The 9,535-nt window shown below is 51.3% G+C and overlaps 1 protein-coding gene across 1 annotated transcript in view; it reads right to left on the bottom strand.

The window, feature by feature from the left end:
* NOL4L (nucleolar protein 4 like) overlaps nucleotides 1-9,091 on the bottom strand; it is a 412,363-nt gene extending 403,272 nt beyond the window's left edge. The window contains exon 1 of the mRNA XM_078651785.1: nucleotides 8,783-9,091. Within this exon, the coding sequence (XP_078507911.1) occupies nucleotides 8,783-9,091 (309 nt within the window). The remainder of the gene's footprint in view (nucleotides 1-8,782) is intronic.
* Between the last annotated feature and the right edge of the window lie 444 nt (nucleotides 9,092-9,535).

A 9,535-nucleotide genomic window follows, 5' to 3' on the forward strand; every position in this document is an offset into this window, starting at 1 on the left:
GCCCATAAGTATTTACTTAAAATGAAATCTCTGTGTAATTACCCTGAAAGAGTCACAAATTAAAAATAAATGCAAAATGTCAACTTCAGTTTTTATTAACACTAGCCCTTTAGTAAATAAGACTAGAAATAGTTTGCCCGTCGAAGGGAGATAGGTGTGGTGACAGCAAAAATCTGTACAAATATTTTTAAGACGTTAATTTCAGTAGCAAAGCTGAATTTGTTTTAGGTACTGAAATTAGGTTATGAACGACTACGGGAGGATAAGGGTAAAAGTGTTGCTTTGCCTAAGTGTTAGTACCACCCTTTGATCAGAGAGGTGACAAGTGCGGTCCAAGCCAGCTACCTGCACAGCAGATTTCCCGAAGCTACTTGTCCGAACAGGCTCCCACAGTGACTTCCAAATGATGTATGCATTGCAGAGCGATTTAGGGGCGAGGAGACAGCATCACATCAAGGCTGCAATGTATGGCGAGCGTGAAGTGCAGGGGAAAGTTGCAGGTAAGCTGTGGACTGCAGCAGTGAGCTTGATTCACTAAAGGCTTCTGTAAAGCACTAATGTATACTCATATACAGTGGCTTAGGCATTAGCTCTCACCTATGCGAGAGCTATTGGCTGGGTAGAGTGCAGTGGATAGATTGGAGCAGATTGGAGTGGGGTAGAGTGGGTTAGAATGGAGTGGGTGGATTGGGGTAAACCGAAGTGGGGAGGATTGAGGTAGATTGGATTAGGGTGGATTGAGGTAGATTGAAGTGAGGGAGTTGGGTAGATTAGAGTGGGGTAGATTGTGGTGGAGTGGGATAGATTGGGGCAGAGTGGGGTAGATTGGGGCATAATGGGGTAGAATGGAGTGAAGTAGATTGGGGTAGATCATAGTGGGGTAAATAAGAGTAGGGTAGATCGGGCAGACTGGGATAGAGTGGGGTGGGATATATTGTGGTGGATTGGAGTATAGTGGGGTAGATTGGATTGGAGTGGAGTGGGGTAGACTAGAGTGAAGTTGGAATAGATTGGAGTGGAGTGAGGTAGATTGAGTAGATTATAGTACGGTAGAATAGAATGGAATAGGGAGTGGAGTGGGTAGATTGGGGAAGTGAGGTAGATTGGCGTGGTGTGGGGTAGACTGGAGAGGGATGGTGTAGGGTAGATTGGAGCGGAGTGAAGCAGTTTGGAATGGAGTAGATTGGGGTAGATTTGAGTGGGGTAGATTTATTTTAGGTGTGGTAGATTGTCATGGGTAGATCGCAGTAGAGTGGAGTGGGATATACTGGGGTAGAGTGAAGTGCAGTGGACGAGAGTAGATTGGAGTGGAGTGGGTGAGATAGGAGTGGAGAGAAGTAGATTGGAGTGGAGTGAGGTAAATTAGGGTGGAGTGGGTAAAATGGAGTGGGGTCGATTGGAGTGGGATGCATTGAGTGGATTATGGTAGAGTAGATTGGAGTGGAGTGGGGTAGATTAGAGGGGAGTAGGGTGAATTTAAGTGGAGTTGGATAGAGTCGTATGGGGTATATTGGGATGGGGTGGGAAAAATTGGGATGGCGTGGGGTACATTGAGGTGGGGTAGTTTGAGGTAGGGTGGGGTCCATTGGTGTGGAGTAAATTGGAGTAGCCTGGAATGGGGTAGATTGGAGTGGAGCTGATTGGATGGGGTAGATTGGAGTAGGGTAGTTTGGGATGGAGTGGGGTAGGGTAGATGAGAGTGTAAGGTAGTGGGGTAGATTGGGGTAGAGTTTAATGGAATGTGTAAAGTGGGTAGAGTGGACTAGAGTAGATTGGGGTAGAGTGAAGTAGAGTAGATTGGAATAGGGTAGACTGGAGTTGGATAGATTGGAGTGGGGTAGATTAGGGTGGAGTGGAGTAGAATGGGTGGATTACAGTAGGGTAAATTGGAATGGTGTGCAATAAACTGGAGTGGTGTAAATTGAACAGGGATGATTTGAGTTTGGAGTGAGGTAAATTGGAGGGGAGTGAGTTGGATTTTAGTGGGGTAGGGTGGGGTGTGGTACTGTGGGGTAGAGTAGATTGCAGTGAGGTGGGGCAGAGTGGGGGTATAGTGGGGTAGATTAAAGTGGGGCCAATTGGGGTGGGTAGATTGGAGTGGAGTGGGTGGGGTCGGATGGAGTGGGGTGGATTGGGGTGTAGTGGGGTAGGTTGGAGTGGGGTAGACGGGTAGATTGTAGCAAAGTGTAGTGTGGCTGGGGTAGATTGGAGTACATTGGAGTAGACTGGGGTAAGTGCTGTGTAGTGGAGGGGTGAAGAGTGGAGTGGCAAGTTATGTTGTGGAGTTAAAGGCGTGGAGTTGCGCGGCGTGTTGTAGAGAGTCTTAAGAGTGGAAGAGCACAGAGTGGATTGCATGTTGTAGAGTGGAGTGGATTGTCGTCGAATGGAGTGGAAGGGCATAGTGTGGAGTAGAGTGGCATAGTGTGGAGTATGCATGGTGTGGTAGTGCACTGTCATTACAGAAAACACATTTTCAATTGAAATGACCATTGCATTTGCAGCGGAATATGGTTTTACTGCACACAAACATTAATGTGTGTAAATATCTGACATCACCTAGCATATTGATGTGTTTTGATAATATTCAAATATTTGTTTCAATCACATTTCAGAATTACAAAAAAAATGTTTGTCATCAATATTAATTCTGATATATTCTGTTACATCAGCACAGTTCACTTGGGTTATTTGTGTGCTAGAAAAAAAGCACTCTATCCCTTTGCATTGATACTCAGTAGGATTGTCACATACATTCTCTCACTTTGAAGTCAGAGAAAAAAAAGTAAACACCAAGCTCCCAGAGAGCTTGACATTTGACCTCTGTCTTTGAATGTACAGCAAATGTGACTAGATAAGAACAAGATTTAATGGCCAGTTTACATAAATTGAGTTTGTGGAAGAATACAGTAAACAAGGTTTGGGCTATGGGAAGGAGAACTCAAGCCGGACAGCCTAAAGCAAATAAAGACAGCAACCAGAAAACCCAGAAAATATGAGTTACCAACCACAAAGCCTATGGTAAGCAACAAGCAGAATGCATTCCTAGGTCAGATTACTGAATGTCCCCAAGATGTCTTTAGCAAACCAAACAGCTGCAGCCTAACAAGCATTTGCAATGCAATAGGTCTCGCATTTGTGAGAGTTTTTAGCTATTGGCAATGTAAATGACAATGCCTTTTATTTATGTTTTAAAAAACAACACATAAATAACAGGCATTGTCATTTACAATGCCAATAGCTTAAACTCTCGTATTACACTGCAAATGCTTGTAAAAGCACCCATGCTACGCTTTCACTTTAATGGCAGATGCGCCTCTTTCTTAAGACGTGGCTCGTCTAAAGAAAGGTGTGCAGCCGCCATTAATGTGAAGGCGCAGTATGGGGCGCTTTTACAAAAAAAAGGCATTTTACTGTGAAGTTGACAAACAAATGTTTTTTTTTAATAAAAGCGCCCCATGCCGCGCTTTCACTTTAAAGGCGACACAGGGTTACCCCTTTTTTCTTAACTTCACTTTAAAGGCGGCCACACCCCTTTCATAAGACACGGCTCGTCTATAGACAGGTGCATGGCCGGCGTTAAAGTGAAAGCGGGTTATGGGGCGCTTTTAAAAAACAAAAAAAAGCATTTGTTTGTGAAGTTGGCCCAATAAAAATGTAAAAGCGGGCGCCATTCTAAACCCGTAGCGCGGCGCCCGGAGTCAAAGCGGGCACCCTTGAGGAAAGCACTTCATGCCTGCAACAGGGTTAAATCATGAAAGTAAATAGCGCTCAAAGACTGTAGATAACACAGACTGTGTAACAACACAAGTAAAAAGTCCAGTCCTTATGGGAGGTTACAAATGCAGACAAGGAGGTACTAAGGAGGGACTACTAAGCCTATTCATGAATCAAAAGCAACCATTTAGAAACAACAGTAATAGGAGACAATTGGAAAGATGGGCGGAAAAAGGGTGGAGCTTCAAGTCCATACCTGAATACACAAAATGCCTCACAGAGCAGCACATATGCTGCCCGTGCTCAACCTAAAAAGGGATCCCTTCCTGTCAGGCTTGTCAAACAAAAGCATCTCTTTCCTCCATTCCACATTTTAATAGACAGTCAACAAAGCATCCACACTTTCTTTTTCGAGGTTCAAACATAGCCCTGGCATTTGGAGTTAAATGGGCTGTGTGGCAATTCAACTCCTGGGTTACACTACATAAACAGGTGGAGAAGTGTGGCTCACTGGTTAGAGGAGGCAGATCCTGAAGCAGAGGTCAGACCCGGGACCAGGGTTCAATTCCCGACGCGGCAGGGTCTTGAGCCCAAATATCCACGGTCTCGTTTCGGTGCCTACTCGAATCATGGGTTCACACTCTGCAGCTCTGGGCATTAGCCTGCTTAATCTCCACTACGGCCCCCCTGCGGCGGGATGCCTGGCTTTCACCTTGGGGGAAGCCAGGACGGGTTCCCAAGGCAAGCGCCGAGATGCCTACGGGTAATCGAGCGCTATATAAGAACTAATAATAATAATAATAATAATAAACTGGAACCCCCAAAGACACATATTAACAGAGGTTACCTTTCACCAAAGTTAGTAAGCCAGTTTGGAAAGATTACTTCCCAGAGAGACAATACCTAACTTATAGCTCTGCTCGCAAGACATAACTTAAAACTTAACCTATTGCTGTTATCAGCAGAAACTGAATGAATCATGAGGCTGCACATCTGTTGGTGCAGAAAGATGTCAAGCACTCCATGACTGAGCCGCATTTAAACTCTTAAGCAGTCACTGCCGATAAATGAAAATAAAGTGAGAAACTATCTCTGGACTTTCTTCTCAGGCTAATGCCCATCACCAACTCCTACCTTTTGTGAACTGTTTCACTGTGTCTGCGGTCTTTGCATTTCCTTTTACTAATCAATACTGTCTGGCACTTTAGTATATGTACTCATTTCAAATAAACCCCTTCCAGAACGCATTCAGTTGTGAAAAATACATGCTTGGAACTGGAGCGTGGTATTCCGCTGATAATGATTTATGAGATGTCACTGGCGCTGCCCCCTTCTCTTGGGTTTAAACACCAATCTGCACTCTGTTCTCAGGGTCAGCAGCTCACAAGCTCGGTCACTCTCTCTCCTTAACTCGAGGTCCTTACATTATCCTTCTTTTTTAGGACTGTCTCTCCATTTCTCCTTCAAGGTGTAGTATTAGCTTTCTATGTCGTTCCTGGTAGTGGGTCAGGACGACCTGCCCTTTGTTTAGGACCAGACTATTGTAATGCACTTCGTGGCTTACCAAGAACATGGGTTTAGAGTCCGCCCATTACTTACCATTAGTTGGCTTTACCTGTGAATTTCATTTGCCTGCTAATTTTTGTGCCCCAGCTTGTCAGTCTTGTGGCATTGTTGCTATCACTTGTTCACAACGTGTAAGGTTGAGAGGAAACTTCCCTTTTCTAGAAGGTGCTTAACAATGGTGGTTTTTAACGTCAAGTCAACATACCATTAAGAGACACCATTGTTAGGCACTCCAGAAAGAGCTGTCTGGAGAAGGATCTGTAGGTGAGGAAGGCTAGGTCTGTCACTAGGAAAGTTGTCTGTAGGGAGTGATCTGCTTCTTTGGAAGGGTCTGCCCTAAATGAACGGCTTGTCCATGGGCAAGTTCTGTCTCTGAACAGTCTGCCCCTGGATAAGCAGTGCTATAGAGAAGTGATGACCCTTTCAAGAGGTGTGTCCTTATAGAGGAGTCTGTCCCTTGGGAGTGGTCTGCCCCTGGGGATGGCCTGACTCTCTGTAAAGGTCTCTGCTGAAAGGATGTCTTTGATGAATGCTCTGCCCATCGGGAAGGGCCCATCTTTGGGGGTGGCTGGTAAGCATCGCCTGGAGGCTCTTTCATTGTGACCTGGCTGTAGTGCCTAGAAGCGTATTCACTATATATAACTGGTAAGCAACCAGAGAAGCGGGGGCACCTAGAAACTAATTTAAAATGATTGTTTGTCAATAATAGATGCTGTATGGCTGGTCACCAGCACTTAGAAGCTTGTTAAGTATGATTAGTGAGCACTGTAGAAAAGCACATCATGTGTGAATGATGGGCAGCGACTAGAAATGCATTCATTACGACTATTCAGCAGTGACTAGTACTTTATTCCGTGTGGCTAGCAAGCAGCCCCCAGTATCTCACTCACTATGTTTGTCAGCAGTACCTAAAATCACAATCCCTATGGCTGGTCATGTGGACAGAGGTAGCTCTTTCAGTACAACTGGTCAGACGCGCCTAAAAATTGATTCGAAATGACCGATCAGCAGCGCCTAGAAGTTCATTCTGAATGGATGGCCAAGCCTGGCACTAATGTTCTTTCAGTAGAGCTGATCAGTCTGACCTGAACGTTCATTCGGCATGACTGGTCAGCAGCGCCTGGAAGCCTGCTGCTCGGCAGCGCGCCTGGAAGCTGTCAGCACGGCCCCGGAGCTTCCACAGCTCTTGACAGCACCCGCTTTGCGCCGTGGCCCGCGCCTGGGGGTTGGGGGCTGGGCATGACGGAGATCTTTGGCCCCACCTGACCTGGCATTCTGCTGCGGCTATATGAATACAGTGCGGGGGCACAGCGAGATAGTGATGGACGGAACAGTTCCATAAAAAAAACACACGGGAACACCTAGGACACGTGACAAGCAAAGAACCTGCTGCCGCCAGTCGCCTTTATTGATGCGAACAGCACCGGCACCGGGCACAGTAGAGACAGCCCGGCCGCCTGCCCCCGTGCTGCCTGGCTGGAGGGACAGGGGTAGATAATGAGCACTAGGAGGCTTGCTGCGAGAGCAATGGGCGGACATGTGGGCACGCTGAAGTGCGGGGCTGGCGAAAGGGGTAGAAGGGTTGGAAGGGTCATGTGGCTGTCGGGGAAGGGGAGAAGGGCTGTCAGGAAGGGGTAAGCGTGAGTGGCCACGACTACCGTGTTTGATGGGTCAGACAACCAGCATCGCGTGTGGGCATATATGCTCCATATATGTGCGGGTGGCGTGGGCTCTCTGCAGGATCACTCAGAATAGTGTGTGAAGTCAGAAGGTCGTGGGGCAGCGTGTGCCACTGCCCTTAACACACGGGCAGGGAGAGGACCGCGGGCGCACACGGTCCCTGAGTGAACAGATAGGGGGCATGAGGGGGCGGGGGCCTGTGGGCGCGCCGAGCTGAGGCGGCGAGCACGGGGTATCTGCATGGGCACAATGGCTCTGGGTATTTTGCGCCGGGAGGGCTGTGCGGCGGGTGTGTGTTGTGTGGCGGGGAGATAGAGGGTGGGAGCGACATCAGGGTCCGTGGAGGGAAAGCGGCCCGAGGAGGAGGAGGGAGAGGCGAGGGTAGGGTAGGGAAGAGTGAGGCATACGGTGGGTGGCACAGGGGCGTGGGGTACTTGTCGGGACCGAGGCTGGGGGAGCGTTGCCGTGAACAATGGCCACGGGATGCAGAGAGGGGCCGAGGTTGCACGGGAGGACAAAGGTGCTGGGGTGGGGGGTCCGGGTGGTTGTTGGACAGTGTTGTTGTGAGGCAGATGTGGGCAGCGGACAGACGAGCAAGAAGGACAGACCTGGGCAAGCAGCGTGGCACTGAGATGAACTGAGGTAGACAGGCAGTGGGACAAAGATGAGCAGAGATGCGAGACACGATTGGTTGTGGTGCGGGTGTCAGACGCTGACAGGAGTGTGGGACAGAGATTGGAAGTGGCGTGGGGTCAGAGACGGTCAGAGGCGTGGGACACATACTGACAGAGGTGTGGGAGAGACGGGCAGTCAACTGGGTTAAAGATGGTCAGAGGCGTGGGACTGAGACCGGTGTGTGTGGGGGGGGGGGGGGGGACTAGCGGTGAGCTGGGGTCAGAGATGGACAGAGAGGTGGGACAGTGGGGGGGGGGGGCAGAGATTGGAAGTGACGTCGGGTCAGGGAAGGACAGAGCCGTGGACTGAGAAGGAGGTGTGGGGCAGTGGTGAGGGAGAGAGATTGGCACTGGTGTGGGGTTGAGAGATAGACAGGTGTGGGACAGAGACAGACATTGGTGTGGGACAGAAATTGACATGCGTGTGGGCAGAGACAGGTGTGGGAGAGAATGGCCGTGGACTGGGGTCAGAGATGGGTAGAGGCGTTGAAGAGAGATAGACAGGGTGTGGGGCAGTTGTATGGGCCAGATTACAGATATAGAGGCGGATGGAGTTGTAGGCCAGACATATACATGGGTACAGGAGAAAGGGACGGAAATGGGCACTGGCACGGAGAAACAGGGCCCATGAACAGGATGCAATGATATAGGGCGGAGAGGGACAGAGTTGTTTGGCTTAGGCGGGCAGCAGAGTAGGGCAGAGGTTCAAAGAGGGCCAGGAAAGGGATGCAGAGTAGGGAAAGGTTTGGGGGAAGAGATGGGGAGGGTGGGGCACAGTGGTATGCACGGTGCATCGATGGGCAGGGATGGGGCAGAGATGGACATATGGACCGATCTGGGGGTAGAGGTTCAGAAGGGTATCGGGCAGAGAAAGGCGCTTCTGTTACGCTGAGAAGGACAGACATGTAGGGTATTGGGACAGCCAGGGCTGGGGCAGCGATGGCCAGGGCTGGGGCAGCGATGGCCAGGGCTGGGTCTGAGGTGGGCCAGAGATTGAACCAAATAGGCGAAGGTGGGCAGAGACGGCCATGGGTGGACAGAAGCCAGGGGCCCGGCGCTCTGCCCCCCGCGGCCGCAGACACTGGACGGATGGACACGGACACAGACACGGACACACGCACCACGGACACTGACGGGCAGGCACTAACCGTTCCCCCTTTGACGGGCACATAGACGGCCTGGGCTGCCTGCGGCTTCTGCTGCTCCCCGCCGCTCCTCCCCAGCCGGAAGCCCTTGGACCGGACCCAGAACTGGAACTTGCCTCTGTCGGCGGAGCCCGGGCCCGGCTCGGGCCGCCGCAGCACCTCGGCGATCCGCTCGTACTTGCTCCGGGTCACCGTCTTGGTCTTGGCCGAGTCCCCGTAGGTCCGAAGGCACCAGTCCCGGAAGCGCCGGCCGAGCTCCGTGTCCCCGGGCGCCCGGGACTCCCAGCCCCGCAGCAGGGTGGGTCTGGACATCCCTGGCGGCGAGGAGTGCGGGGAGGGTCCGAGGACCCGGGACAAAGGGGGCGAAGAGCCGGGCACCGGGGCGGGCAGGGCGCGGAGTCTGGTACCTGGAGCCTGGCACCGGGACAGGCACCGACGGAGCCCGGGACACGCAGCGCCTGGCAGCCCCGAGGAGACGCCGAGCCCGTCCGATGGAGGCTGCTGTGCCGCCTGTCCCGCCCGGGCGCTGCCTGCCTGCTCTGGCTGTCACTTGTCCTGCTGCTCCTGTCCCGCTCCCGTGCCTCTCCCCTGCCTCTCCCTCTCCCCCCGGCCCCCTCTCCTCCTCCTCCTCCGCTCCCCGCCCGCTGTCAGGCTCCTTCTCTGCGTCTCCTCGGCGGGATCCACCTGTTACCAGTGCAAATCCGCCCCCTCCCTCCCCCTGGTACACCCCTGCTCGGCCCGAGGGCGAAGGGGGCG

Source organism: Lissotriton helveticus, chromosome 7, assembly GCF_964261635.1.
Source record: "Lissotriton helveticus chromosome 7, aLisHel1.1, whole genome shotgun sequence".
Taxonomy (NCBI): domain Eukaryota; kingdom Metazoa; phylum Chordata; class Amphibia; order Caudata; family Salamandridae; genus Lissotriton; species Lissotriton helveticus.